General features: G+C 44.4%; 1 protein-coding gene across 1 annotated transcript in view; it reads right to left on the bottom strand.

Annotated features, from left to right (window-relative positions):
• Positions 1-11518: 11518 nt before the first annotated feature.
• Positions 11519-14906, bottom strand: part of TBC1D22B (TBC1 domain family member 22B) — a 28304-nt gene continuing 24916 nt past the window's right edge. Inside the window, exons 10-13 of the mRNA XM_030220843.1 lie at positions 14683-14758; positions 14358-14485; positions 13528-13623; positions 11519-11744 (exon numbers count right to left, since the gene is read on the bottom strand). Of these exons, the coding sequence (XP_030076703.1) occupies positions 11616-11744; positions 13528-13623; positions 14358-14485; positions 14683-14758 (429 nt within the window). The 3' untranslated portion in view covers positions 11519-11615. The remainder of the gene's footprint in view (positions 11745-13527; positions 13624-14357; positions 14486-14682; positions 14759-14906) is intronic.

Below are 14906 nucleotides of genomic sequence, written 5' to 3'. Positions count from 1 at the left end.
TGCACTGCACACCTTGGACTGCAAGCGAGCACTGGCCTTTTACTTGTAGCGGACCAGGCCCTACAGTCTACCTATCTTTGTTTCTTTTGATCCCAACAGGATGGAGGTTGCGCATAATTTCTAATTGGCTGGACTTACTCTTGAGGGTCATTTATTTATTTTAAAAACTTAGATGCCATCTATAACTAGGTGGTTTATTTTAGTTACATTTGTACACCACGCTTTCCCACTCATGGCAGGCAATGGAGGGTTAAGTGACTTGCCCAAAGTCACAAGGAGCTGCCTGTGCCTGAAGTGGGAATCGAACTCAGTTCCTCAGGACCAAAGTCCACCACCCTAACCACTAGGCCACTCCTCCACTTTTCCATAAAAATGTTCATAATCAACCACAAATACAAAAACATTACTCATGTATAATTACCAAAACGCATAAACAAAGTTTTGTTTTCAAAAGTTTTTTAAACTGCATAAGGTCAGAGCATCACTGAAGCTGGACAGATAGTTAATGCCACAAGGAGATTCCAGCTGACACAAAAGCCGAAGCTCTTGTATCAGCATATCACAATTGCATTACATGGCGGTGTCGATAGCCCACTTGAGGTCAGCCTCCATTGAAGAAATTTGCAAGGCTGCAACGTGGTTTTTAGTCCACACATTCACATCGCATTACTGCCTTGAGCAGAATACTTGACACGATAGTCAGTTTGGACGACAATTCTACAGAATTTGTTTGGAGTCTAGAATCCAACTCCCCCTCCTAGGCCCATTTTTGTTCTGTTGCAGGCTGTACTCACACAGTTGTATATAGTTTCAGGTTAATTACTATTTTGTCCTCACCATTGCAAGGCCCAATTGACCTATGGTTGTTGTTTTGGTGAGCCTGGTAACTAGGGATTCCCACATGTGAGAATATGGCCTGCTTGTCCTCGGAGAAAGTGTAGATGCTTATCTGTTGCAGGTAACTCCGAGGACAGTAGGCCATTCATTCTCACTCTCCCACCTTCCCTTGGAGTTGTATCCTTTTTCGATATGCTACATTATTGTACTGATGGTCCGGCAATTCTCACAAGCGTGGTAGGGATGCTGTGCATGCTTAAAGAAGTTATTTTTAGCTGTTTAAACTCTGCAGTGGGTGACATGGATGAGAATACCCTGCTACAGGTAAGTAGCTTTGCTACCTCTTTAGCCTTTCCTCATGAGAGAGGAGTTCCATCCTCTTTATCATTTTGGTCAATCTTCTTTGAACCTTTTCTAATTCCGCTATATCTTTCTTACAATACGGCAACCAGAGCTGAACCCAGTCAAGGTGAGGTCCCACCATGGAGTGATACAAAGGCATTATAGTATTCTTGGTCTTATTTACCATCCCTTTCCTAATAATTCCTAGCATTCTGTTTGATTTTTGGCCACCACTGAATACTGGGCAGAACATTTCAGCTTATTGTCTACAATGACACCTATGTCTTTTTCTTGGGTCCTGACCCCCAAGATGGACTACCGATGCAGCCATGGCTCTAACACTGTAAACTGTGACTTGACCCTCCAGCGTCAACGCAGCTTAGGCATGAGCAAAAGAGACACAATCTCCCAGCGAATTGGACAAAGGGCAGTTGCTGATGGTTACCTCCATCCCAAAAGCTGGGTGGACTATCTATGGGCTCCAGCTAGCAGGCCAAGGGTCACCTGAAGTCTAAGGCATGCAGTGCACCCTCACAAGGATGGGCATGTGGTTTGGGGAAAAATGTTATCAAAACAATTGGCTGGTTAAGATGGAACTCTAACACCATCTTAGAAAGGAAATTAGGGTGAGTGCAGAGAATACTGTGTTATGATGAAACTTTGTGTAAGATGGATCTGCCACTAGGGCCTGAAGCCCACTGACCCCGCAAGCTGAAGCAACCGCCACCAAAAACAAGACTTTCCAGGTCAGGTACCTCAGCTGACAGGAATCAAGTGGCTCAAACGGAGCCCCTGACAACTGTATGAGAACAACACTGAAGTCCCAAGACACAGTAGGAGGCTTTATAGGGGGGGGGGGGGGGGGGGGGGAAGGGGCATTCCAAAGGCATCCCGGGTTATCAGCATTTAAGTGGTCAGAGTGACTGCATATGTCCTAATTTTATATGGTAACCCATGGCTGCTTAAGTGATGAATATTGACTTAAGTAGCTATGTATTAGCTGGCTTAAAAATAACCAGATATCTAAAGCCCGCACAAATGCCGGCTTTGAATATCTGGGAATAACAGCAACAGCAGTGAGCAAAACACTCACTGTTGACAGCTGAATATTGAACCCTAATTTAATATTTTTTAAGAGGGGGCATTCCTGCACTAATCAGTGCAACTACATTACCATACTCTGTTAGCATAGGAATAGCGTGAGAGCCTTTACCACCTACAATATGGATGGCAGTAAGTGCACATGCGCCAATTTTTTTTTTAAGTAGCTGTACAGTAGTGCCAACATGAGTGCATTATCATTAATACAAAAAGGCCATTTTTACAGCTGCGGTAAAAATGGCCATAGCACGTGGGAGAAAACTGTGCAAGGGTGCGCGAAGGCCACCGTTTACTGCAGCTTAGTAAAAGAACCCTCTAATTTATTTTCATATATATGGACCAAGTGAATAACGCATGCCTCTACCTTTTCCTACTTGAGCACACAATTCTGGAACGCGCTGCCGCACAGCCTGAAAACGATCTATGAACTAACTTCCGCAAACTACTGAAGACCCATCTCTTTAACAAGGCATACCACAAAGATCAACAAATGTGAACTCCTACAAATATACCCAGAATTGTCTTACAGCATTTGCTTGTCACACTACTATCTTATTTCATCATTATCATGTTAAACAAGATCCTTATGTAATACTAAATGTATATTCTCGTAGACATTTCCAACATTCATGATGTATTGTTAGCCACATTGAGCCTGCAAAGAAGTGGGATACAAATGCAATCAATCAATCAATAAATAAATAGGACTTAGCTAAGTAGGAACTGTTCCTAAGAAGTCCAGCTGAATATTGACCCTTTAAGAGTCTAGAAGTGATATTACTAGTTCTCTGTTTGGCCATTGACTTGCACCCCTCTCTCTTACAAGAGTTGCTTCTCATCTAGTGTCCTCTCTCTCTCTCCCACTGCTACCACCACTGGACCACGACCACGTTTTTATGTTATCTAATGGCCAAGGTTTCCCTACCCCAAATCTGTTCAACGAGCCTAATTTTCAAGGTAAGCACCCTACACAAATTATTCTGACTTGGAGAGTAAATATATACAGGACGATGCATTTCATAAAGTCAAAACCTAATCATAAGAACTCTCAGGACTTGCATATAAAAACCATGGACACACTGGCAAAAAAGAGATAGGAAAGTGAATCCAATAAGTTAAAAATTTCTGGGGCATCACACACTCCCACTTTCTGTCTGTCATTAGTTGCTCATCCAGAACTTACTTTTAATTTAATTCCTGGTCTGCTCTGAAACAGATCTTAACTGGTGTTGTCTCAAGCTTGATTATTGTAACGCACTTTATGTTGGATGTTTTCAATCATCTTTACAACGTTTGCAATTTTTGCAAAATACAGCTGCAAAATTAATTTATGGAAGACATAAGTTTGAACGTGTTACCCCCTCTGCTGCAGTCTCTTCATGGGCTTCCAGTTGAAGTACGGCATAAATTTAAGCGTTGCATTTTTATCCATAAAATGTTCTATGGTTTTAGTCCAGATTACTTGATGGAGCTCTTTACTATAGGAACAACAACTCGTTCTCTTAGATCTAAGGATCATTGTCAGTTAAAACCACTTTCTGTGAAACATGTGAAGTATAAATCTTACAATTCTAGCATTGTTTATTGCTCAGTACAATGTTGGAACTCTCTTCCTTTGGAGTTAAGTGATAGAATCTTATTTACGTTTTTGTAAAGTGGTAAAAGCTTATTTATTCTCCATTTACTTAATGTAAGTTTTAGTAATTATTGTTGTAGACATAAATATGACTAAGTTTATTAGTCATATTTATGTCTAAAAACTTCACTGGCTCCCAATCAAAGAACGTATTGCTTTCAAAATCTGCTCCATGACCCATAAAATCATCTATGACGAAGCCCCAGGATACATGAAAGACCTCATAGACCTACCAACCAGAAACACAACAAGATCAGCTCGAACATATCTTAACCTCCACTACCCAAACAACAAAGGACTCAAATACAAAACAACATATGCATCCAGCTTCTCCTATTTAAGCGTACAACTATGGAACGCACTACCAAAAACAGTAAAAACATACAACTACCTAAAGTTCCGGAAAAAACTAAAAACGAACCTGTTCCAAAAGGCATACCCCAACAACCCAACATAAGAACCAGAAAGCCTGCTACACAACACCACCAAGACTTTAATGGACTCACCCCTATCTCCCTCTTCACACTTAATGTTTCCCAATGCATTTACCGAATGTGAACCATACCCTACCACAACCACAACTCGTACTTGAGCACACGATGTATTTGTTCAGACCGGAACTGACGACCGCTGCTACGGCACTATGTAAGCCACATTGAGCCTGCAAATAGGTGGGAAAATGTGGGATACAAATGCAACAAAAAGATAAATAAATATTTTGTATTTTCCAACTAGTGATGGCCTAGTTTTTTGCTTAAATTGTTATCCACATGGATCCTAGTTGATACATAGCAGAATATAAATTTTGTATTGTATTGTATCCCTGCAGGGTAAGTTGAAAAGATCCTGATCTGATCAACAGTTATTGGTTCTTGCGCAATCCTAGAAGCCCCCAAAATAGTTGTAGCTGTGGGGAAAACTGGTTTGTTAAACCAATCTATATAAATATCTTAGTGATTCTTTGGGGAGATGCTCAGGATCACATCTGAGAACCACAGAACACACCCTGTCCTAGCCCCTGCCTTCTTTAAGTACAAAATTATGCTGCAAATGATATGGCCACAGTTAAAAAGTGAAAGGAACATGCGACCACATATGGTTGGAAAGTCCACAGGTAGCCAGGATGGGTTGGGAGTAAAATGGATCCAGGTGTTAGCACAGAAAGCAGCAAGAGGTGTAAGGACAGAAGAGAATGCAACCAGATATAACAGTGACACAGAGCAAATCTGCACCTGTTATACACTACAGTGAGGAGCTGGTCTAAAGTAGGGAGGTGACAGTAAGGCTTTGTATCCAGTTTGGCTTGTTAGCTATGGCCTGTATACTAATGAAACGGTTATTAGCACTCAATGAGATTAAAGCACCAGCAGCAAGGACAGGCAATTAAGTTTCCAAAAAGTAATTATATATGTTCCAGCTCAGTAAGCTTTTTAATTTTAAGTGTAATGAAGGAGCTCCGACTGATCCAGGTGGAATGAGAGATAAAAGGCATCCAGAACCAGAGGAATCAACTGCAGTAGGAGGAGGATGGACCATGAATGGATGCCTTCCTGGCTAGCTGAATGACCATGGTCTCCTGGAATCTTCCAGCATAATTTAAGTTGACATAGAACATAGAGCGATAAGAACTGCGTAGCTGCAGGAGGATGGAATGCTGCAGAAGAACTGGCTGAGAACCAAAAAGGTATTGACATTATCACCACAGAGTAGCACTTACTCAACCAGGATAATCTAGACAGCCATCAGCATTAAAAATAAACTGTCTGCACTAGGAAAATTGGCCTTTTTAGGATGTGGATTTAGCTCTAGCTCATGCCTTTTCAGTAAGATTATTCAAAGCAAGGTTAGATTCTGATGTAGTAAGTATTTTGCTATCCTCAGAGGGTGATGTGATTTGTTTGAAGTCCCAGGAAGCCACAGTGGTAAAGAACTGGCTTCCCTGGTTCTCAGCCCACTGCACTAACCACTATGCTATTCCTTGCCCTCCTATGACCTTCATGTTTCTCTGCCTACCTTTAGTACTGTTCACCAACTTCATTCAGATTTTTAGTATGGATAGTAAAGCACCCAGTGACTCTCCCCCACCCCTAATTAACATAGGTCCTCTGCATCCCTTGACATTTATGATCCCTTTTTCCTTTTAGTTCCTACTAGTAAAAAAGGCCCGTTTCTGACCCAAATGAAACGGGAGCTAGCAAGGTTTTCCTCGGAGTGTGTATGTTTGAGAGTGTGTGTGAGAGTGACTGTGTGAGAGAGAGTGAATGTGCGAGTGTGTGTGTGTGACAGAGAGAGACTGGGTGCGAGCGTGTCTGTGAGAGTGTGTGCCCCTCTCTTCCTCCCAGTTCCAGGGTCCCCCCTCCCTCCCTTCGTTCCAGGGTCATCCCCCTCCCTCTCTCCGAGTTTCAGGGTCCCCCTACCTCCCTCCCAGTTCCAGGGTCATTGTCCCTTCTTTTCTCCCTTCCAATTCCAGCACCCCTCCCTCCGACTTTTAGAAGTCATCTTCACTTACCAAGTCGGGGTTACGGTAGCCGTCAGCAGCGGTAAAAGGCGTGCAGGCTCGGCCCTTCTCTCTCTCAGCTCTGGTCCCACCCTCATTTCTGTTTCCGCAAGGGTGGGACCAGAGCGGAGAGAAAAGGGCCGAGCCTGCACGCCTTTTACGCTGCTGGCGGCCGCCGTAAACCCCAACTTGGTAAGTGAACATAACTTTTAAAATTCGGAGGGAGGGGGCCTGGAACTGGAAGGGACGACGACACCCTCATGCATGTGACGTCGTGTTCTGTTGCCTGGCAACTCTGCAGCATTCCCTTCCAGTAATTTGTCACTGCTGCTTGTGACGAGCCCGGAAGTACGTGATGTCAATTCAGGAGATGGATACAGCAGAAGCACGAACCCTTCAAAGCTTCACTTTTACGGAGTTAACTTCATAACGTTGGAGGTGCTTTTTATTATATAGGATATGGAATTGGGCCAGTTCAGACATGGGGGAGAGTCTGGATAGAGGAATAATGAAGTCGTAAACACAAATTGGATAGGGAGCAATGTCTTACAAGTAGTCGCATGTTTAGGACTCAGGGCTGGCAGTGTAGACTGCATGAGCAAACTGTTTCACTTGTCCTTACCCATCATACACCATTTTAATTCACTATAGCACAAAGAAGACCTCTGCAAGCTAACTTGCCATTGCTTAGTAACTGAAACATGCAAATTCCTGAACCAAAGGAAGACAGCAGGCATCATAGAAAGTTCAAACATTTTTTTCTTTCTAGGATTTTAATTCAGGTAAAAGACGTGTGCTTAAGGAGTATTATGAGGGGATGTTATGGAGCACATTTTTAAGTTCTGGCTGCTCAGCAGCTCCTTATCACTTAAAAGTAGTAGAGATGCTACCATGCTGCTTATCATCCTTAGAAGTGTGTGTACAGGAAGGTAATCAGACTCCTCCAGGTCATCAGAGGTGAGCCAGGCCTTCGTTTTCCCCTGGTGAATTTGCGAAGTTGTAATATTTCCTTTTATGTTTAGCCCAGTCTAGCAAAAACATGCATTTTTTTTAATTAAACCAAAATAAAGAACTGCAAATTAATTCAATGCAGCAAAACCAAGACTGGCTGAGCCTCTTCGAGCTGGACTAGGAAGCTGCAAACATACACACTGCACTGCTACTTCTCAAACAAAAATGCAGAAGCAGTGCAATTAGGCTGGAGAGGTGAAGAGTTTATATATATCTCTTAAGAGCTGGAAGGATGCTGTTTACCTATAGTTCTTCACTTATTCACACTTTAGATGTAGGCATTAAAAACAAAACAGACACACTTTAGGGAACAAAAAATCCCCCCCCCCCCCCCCCCCCCCCCCCCCCCCCAATCAGTACTTTTTTTTTTTTTAAGAAGCAACAAAGGCACACACAAAAAATCAGTCCAAAGAGGCCAAAAACTAAGAGCGGGTCAGAAGTTGTACTGGGAGGTTCTGCAGCACTTACTCTGACTTCCCTTTCCAGCACCCTTTCAAACGGCGCTATTCACTGCTACTTCTCAGGGGCTGTCAATGAATACAGTTTTCAGGATAGCCCTACTGAATATGCATGAGAAAGATTTGCATTTAATGGAGGCGGAAGGCACGGAAATCGCTCTCTTGCATATGCAGTAGGGAAATCTGAACCATCACTGGCCCTTTTAAGGTTGAGAGTAAACAGCGCTGCTTTAAAAGCTGTGTTGAGAGATGGCATCACGTCTCCTTAGACTGCTCCAGTCCTGGTTTTATCCCGTTGCCTCCTTAGACTGCTCCAGTCCTGGTTTTAGCCCGTTGCAAGCATTCAGATAGAATTTTGATCGAGATGCCAAACCTTTTAATGCCTGGGGGGGGAGGGGGGGGGGTCGGATTTTCAGAAGGGAAAATGCTCAGTAATCTTAAGCCTCTATCACCACATCAGTCATGCAGGCCTGTAAACAAAGCCTCTCCTCTTTCTATTTTTTTAAGTTTTGGGTTTATTATTTTCTGTGCCATAAAAAGTCACATTAGTGCCCGAGTTATCAGGGAATAGAACTTAAAACAGACAAAAGCTTCAGGGGCCAGAGGCACCAATCTCTTATGTCAAAGAACAAACCTGAAAATACCTCCAGTTTTTAATGTGCACATCCAGAAACAGTGCAAGGACTGTCCTAGGTCACCGATAATTGGCCCAAAAAATGGTAGGGATAAATGCCAGGAATTTAAAATAAAAGAAATGAGTGGGTGTGGTCCCTTATGGAGTGTAAATATAATCTAAGGCTGCAGTTCCCAACCTGCCTCTCAAAGTGGAGGAGTGGCCTAGTGGTTAGGGTGGTGGACTCTGGTCCTGGGGAACTGAGTTCGATTCCCACTTTAGGCACAGGCAGCTCCTTCTGACTCTGGGCAAGTCACTTAACCCTCCATTGCCCCATGTAAGCCGCATTGAGCCTGCCATGAGTGGGAAAGCGCAGGGTACAAATGTAACAAAAATAAAACAGATACTATTGGAGATTCTACATGGAATGTTGCTACTATTGGAGATTCTACATGGAATGTTGCTATTCCACTAGCAACATTCCATGTAGAAGGCTGCGCAGGCTTCTGTTTCTGTGAGTCTGAGCAGAAGCCTGCACGGCCACATTGCTGATCTGCACGGGCCGACTTCTACATGGAATGTTGCTAGTGGAATAGCAACATTCCATGTAGAATCTCAAATAGTAGCAACAGTGGAGGAGTGGCCTAGTGGTTAGGGTGGTGGACTCTGGTCCTGGGGAACTGAGTTTGATTCCCACTTCAGGCACAGGCAGCTCCTTGTGACTCTGGGCAAGTCACTTAACCCTCCATTGCCCCATGTAAGCCGCATTGAGCCTGCCATGAGTGGGAAAGCGCGGGGTACAAATGTAACAAAAAAAAAAAAAGTCCCACCTAGCCAGGCAGGTGCTCAGAATCTCCACATTAACTATGCATAAGATACTCTGTATTCAGTGTCTGGCTGGGCCTCAAGCACTGGATGTGTGTCCCTCCGTGCACTCACAGCAATGTTGGGAGGGTAAGGATGATCCAGAAAGCAGGGGGAGGGGGGGGGGGGGAAGAGACTAGGATTTGTCCTCCTGCCCCCCCCCCCCCAAGAGGGTAGAAACTAGTCACAGCTCAAGTGCTATCTACAGCAGGATTCTCAATCCAGTCCTTAGGGCACACCCAGCCAGTCAGGTTTTCAGGATATTCACAATGAATATGCATGAGGTACATCTGCATACAATGGAGGTAGCATATGCAAATTTCTGTCATGCATATTCATGGTGGACGTGGCCCAAGTGCTGGGTTGAGAACCCCTAGTCTACAGCAGAGACTCTTACTGTTAAAAATTCAAGTTAGTGCTCTCTATCTGTTGGACCAGAAAAAGTTTAAGCAGGGTTGAAGTAAAAACGTGCAGCTTACTGGATCAATTAAAAAAAAAAATTGTGAAAATAAATTACACATAGAAAGAGGGATGTCCAAAAAAAATAAAGCATGATCAAAGCTCATTCTCTGAGGCATCACCAATGTCAGCTAAAGATCAGGGCGAGGTCTCTACTAGCCTGTATATCTCTTACTCCTCTCCTCCCCTATCCCCACCACTCATTTGTGAGGGCAAAAAAAACCACAGGAGCACAAACTTCAAAAAGAAAGGTCCTAACTAGAGCTGTACCGAACAGCATACTTTACTATTTGGCCGAATATGAATACAAATAACGGGCACTGAGCTTTAGCATAACAAATAATGAAAGAAGCAACGTGAAATCAGAGGTCGAGTGTTTATTTCAGTAGGATACAGCACAGTACAGCCCTGGATTATTTGAATTTAAATCATTATTTGGCCAAATACGAATAATGTACTCGGAGAACTATTCGGGGCTGAATCGAATACAAATATTTGGTACAGCTCTAGTCCTAACACCCTAGAATGTCCTAGTGCAGGAGCCCTCAAGACCCCAGCACCAGGGTTTTTGAGCCTTTCCCTAAGAAGAGGAACACATGTTATAAATATAAAAGCAGAGATCACATACAAAACAGAAGAGCTTGGAGGGTATATCTTTACCCAAACCCACAAAAACCCCACAATATACAGATAATGCCTTTAAGGAGTGTGGTTATGGAGAAGGGATTCCCGGCGGCACAGTTCCTTCCATGGCCAGCAGGGGCACTCTGGCTTGCAGGAGTCTGGCCTCTGCCTTTCAAAGTTCACAGCTTTCTCCTTTGTGGAGTTTGTTAGAGAGAAGAGGATCACAGACACACAAACTAGCATCCCAGTAAATATTACACTGACATTCTGTGAAACCCGATAGTGCCTGGGAAGATACAACGGAAGCTTCTATCTTAAAAATAAAATTTATGATGTTTGTAATAGAGTTGTGTCTACCCAGTGACTTTGTTAAAAAAAAACAACACGGTTTACTTTTGACGGGTTAACACCCTTCCTTCTTGTCATTCTCAGATTGCAGCGGTTTACTGGCTGCTGCAATCAAGTTACTGTATCCTTAGATAAGACCCTAGATTATGCAGGAAAGCAGAGGCCTTGTCCACCATTGTTTGACGATCACTGAACTCAATGAGGTGTGTCTGCTTCCAACCAAACTATGTAAATGGCTTTCCATGTTTGCAAACTCCCTCCCATCTGCACACAATGCATGGTACATGAATATACCATGCTACACACAGGTGTCGTCAGCCATGCAAATGCACACCTAATGCATGTACAGGCAAATAATCAAACCCACTTCTCTTCCCACCTCTTCCAAAACCTTTCCTCTTCCGGCAGTACCAGTGGAACTAAGTGCTGAAATGTGGCTTTCAGTTTCTATCCTCAGCAGGGAAAGTCTGATGTGACTCACTGTACACTGGGTCTAGATCCAGCAACAGAGTGAAGAGAGGCTCAACAGAGAGCAAGCTTGGCAAGAGACCACATGGCTACACGATGGCTGGGAGCATTTCATTGTGACATGAGGTCATTATCCTCCTGGCTGGCCGAAGGCTGCTAAAGGCTTCTCAGCTCAGAAGGAATACTGATGGTACATCCAGCAGCATTTCCACCCAACACAGGGTGACAGGTAGGCATGTATCAACTTGACAAAAGTGTCGGAATTTCTTTTGCTTTGTTTTGTTTACAACAAAAAAGCAGTTCTTGAACAAATGTCCACCATAGTCACTTGTCTGCCACACATTTCATGGTGATCGTTTATCGCCGGTAATGGTTGGGTGCATCTGCGAACATGTACTTGAGTCTGTAAGCCTCCGCCAGGAGAAGCCCAATCTCTTCGTTGCCCCAGTGTATTGTAGGTAGATTCTGTAGCAACATGAGCAGGCCCTGCACAGCAGAAAAGGGAGCATGCTTATCACCAAGCAATGAACTTGCACTATGAAAGAGCAAAACGCTACATAAAAAGCAGACCACCCAGACTATGCAATTCAAACAAACAGTTGAAGAGAAAACAATCATGCACACATCAGTTGATGTGGGTGTGGACCAAATACACAAAGAGAACAGGGAAAAGAGCCAGCTGTATAGAGAGGCCAAATGCAAAACCCTACTAAGAATGTAACAAAACATTCTGACAATACACAGAAACATGACAGCAGATAAAAGCCAAATAGCCTATCCAGTCTGCCCATCCGTACTATTCACTACCTCCTCCTCTCCTCAAGGGATCCCACATACTTGTCCTACACTTTCTTGAATTCAGATACAATTTTTGTCTTCCCCCCTCCACTGGGAGGCTGTTCCACATATTTACAACCCTTTTCATAAAGACGTAGTTCCCCTTTCACCTTCATCCTATGCCTCCCATGCATTTATGCCACATAAGTATTTAAATGTCTCTATCATATCTCCCATCTTCTGCCTTTCTTCCAAGGATACATATTGAGATCTTAAGTCTGTCCCCATAGTCTTTATGACGAAGACCATTGACCGTTTTAATAGCCAACCTCTGGACTGACTCCTTTCTGTTTATATCTTTTTGAAGGTGCAATCTCCAGAATTGTACACAGTATTCCAAATGGAGCCTCACCACAGACTACAGCATGACTATTGCAACCTACTCCTCACTGGCCTCCCAACTTAGCCACCTATCCCCCCTTCAATCCGTTCAGAACTCTGCTGCACATCTTATCTTCCGCCTGGACCGATATGCTCATATCACCCCTCTCCTCAAGTCACTTCACTGGCTTCCAATCAGATACCGCATACAGTTCAAACTTCTCCTTCTAACCTACAAATGCACTCAATCTGCAGCCCCTCGTTACCTCTCTACCCTTATCTCCCCTTACGCTCCTACCCGAAACCTCCGCTCACAGGACAAATCCCTCCTCTCTGCTCCCTTCTCCACCATCGCCAACTCCAGGCTCCGCCCTTTCTGCCTTGCCTCTCCCTATGCTTGGAACAAACTCCCTGAGCCCATAAGCAGAGCCCCCTCCCTGCCCATCTTCAAATCCTTACTCAAAGCCCATCTCTTCAATGTCACCTTCGGCACCTAATCATTTTACCTCTATTCAGGAAATCTAGACTGCCCCAACTTGACATTTCGTCCTTTAGATTGTAAGCTCCTTTGAGCAGGGACTATCCTTCTTTGTTAAACTGTACAGCGCTGCGTAACCCTAGTAGCGCTTTAGAAATGTTAAGTAGTAGTAGTAGTAGTTATACAAGGGTTCTATCACCTTCCTTTTCCTGCTGACCATTCTTCACCCAAGTATCTTTCTGGCTTTGGCTGTCAACTTTTCTACCCGTTTGGCCACCTTAAGATCATCAGGTATGATCACTCCCAAGTCTCGCTCTTCTTTCGTACACAGACGTACTTCACATGCCATTAAGTGCATGGGGAAAAAAAAACACATGCAGAGAGTGTTCAGGTCAGATGGGGAGATTCTGTATGCACATATGTAGAACACAATGGTGAACACAGAAACGACTGTGCAAGAAGAAGTAGCAGAGACATACGTAGCTAGATCTAGAGACAGCACTTATGTTTACTCCAGCCTGCAGGCTCAGATTCTCCACACTGACAGCTACACAATGAAAAACAAACAAAACAATCCATGGCCACAGCATCCCACCCAAAAGAGTAAGAGCTGGAGGATACCGAATGGCACACCTGAAAGTCCTCTTCATCCAGGATCTCTTTCCGCCATTTGATGAGGAAGGCAGCACAGACATACAAATGGAAATGAGAGAAGCCTTCAGACTCAGCCTGCAATAGGAAGAGACAAGTCAGAACCCGGATGGACTGTGGTATTAACAAATCACAAGCACAGAGCGTGACTGGGTCTTCTCTGCTTGTAGCATGTGTAGAAAGCAGTCATACATTAGAAGAGTTTTGCTAGGAGTTGATCAGGGGTGTGCTGGTAAATTTTTAACAACAGGCTCTTTCTCCGGACGCAGCCAGCTCCGCAGTTGGAAGGCCCAGGGGTGGCCGGGGGGAGCAACACTTGTCTCTCTCCTCCCTCCCTTCGTGTGGGCACGCTAGGCATACCTTTGCTGGCAGCCAATAAATGGACTGCCACCACTCCCAACGTCTTGCTCTGAGCAGCATGCTGGAACTTCTCTCACATGCTCGAGAAGTCCCAGCCTGCTGCCCAGAGCTGGAAACAAGGAGCGGGGAGCAGCAGTAGTCTATTTACTTGGCTGGCAGGGCTCAGCATCCCCACCAGCAAAGTAAAAGATAATTCAAGCAGGGAGCCAGTTGTTAAAGTAGCCATGGAGGGCCCTACTTTAACAACCGGCTCCCAAAATTCTTAAAAACTTAACAACCGGCTCTTGTGAGCCTGTGAGAGCCTGCTCCAGCACACCACTGGAATTGATACTCTTCACTGACGTTTTTATCCTACCAGTTCTAGACTGATCCCGATATTTCAGTGATGCGTCTACTGAAAGCCAGGCCCAGTCTTTGGCTACGCTAAGTCTGCACTGTAGGTCCTGCTATACCTGGTAGGTATCCCAGAGTCGGATAGTGCAACGCAAGGGAAGTTCTCTCATCAGCAGATTGTTCATCCAGCGGAAGGCAAACTGCAGGTATTCCACCTCGTACCGTCGAAAGTGGTTATGCACCTGATCTAAAAGAGAACAAGCTTCCCTTACAACTTGAATATAGGAGTATGAGGAAAAGCCACACCTGCTCATACTGATGGACAGTGGGATAACCACAGGGACCACTCAATCTTCCTATTCCTCAAGTTCTGCATGCTGGACCCCATCCCCCCCCCCCCCCCCCCCCCCCCACCACCATGTGTGCCCTCCCGTGGGCACACACCATCTATTCGGCTCACTAGCTCTTCCAGTGCTTTGACCTTCTTCTGGATTCCAGGTTGTGCAAATGTGTAATTATCCTAGAAGGGAGAAAAAGACACACGGGATGAATTTCAGAGATCTGACTGCTGACAGAGAAGCACTTGCACACACCCGAGATGAGGCTGGGCCATATCCAGCCAGGAGAATAAACGCACCCAGGATGAGCCTAGCACTGCTGCCACCAGG

Source organism: Microcaecilia unicolor, chromosome 12, assembly GCF_901765095.1.
Source record: "Microcaecilia unicolor chromosome 12, aMicUni1.1, whole genome shotgun sequence".
Classification (NCBI taxonomy): Eukaryota; Metazoa; Chordata; class Amphibia; order Gymnophiona; family Siphonopidae; genus Microcaecilia; species Microcaecilia unicolor.
Note: the sequence above shows the minus strand (reverse complement) of the source record. Positions and strands in the feature narration are given on the sequence as shown.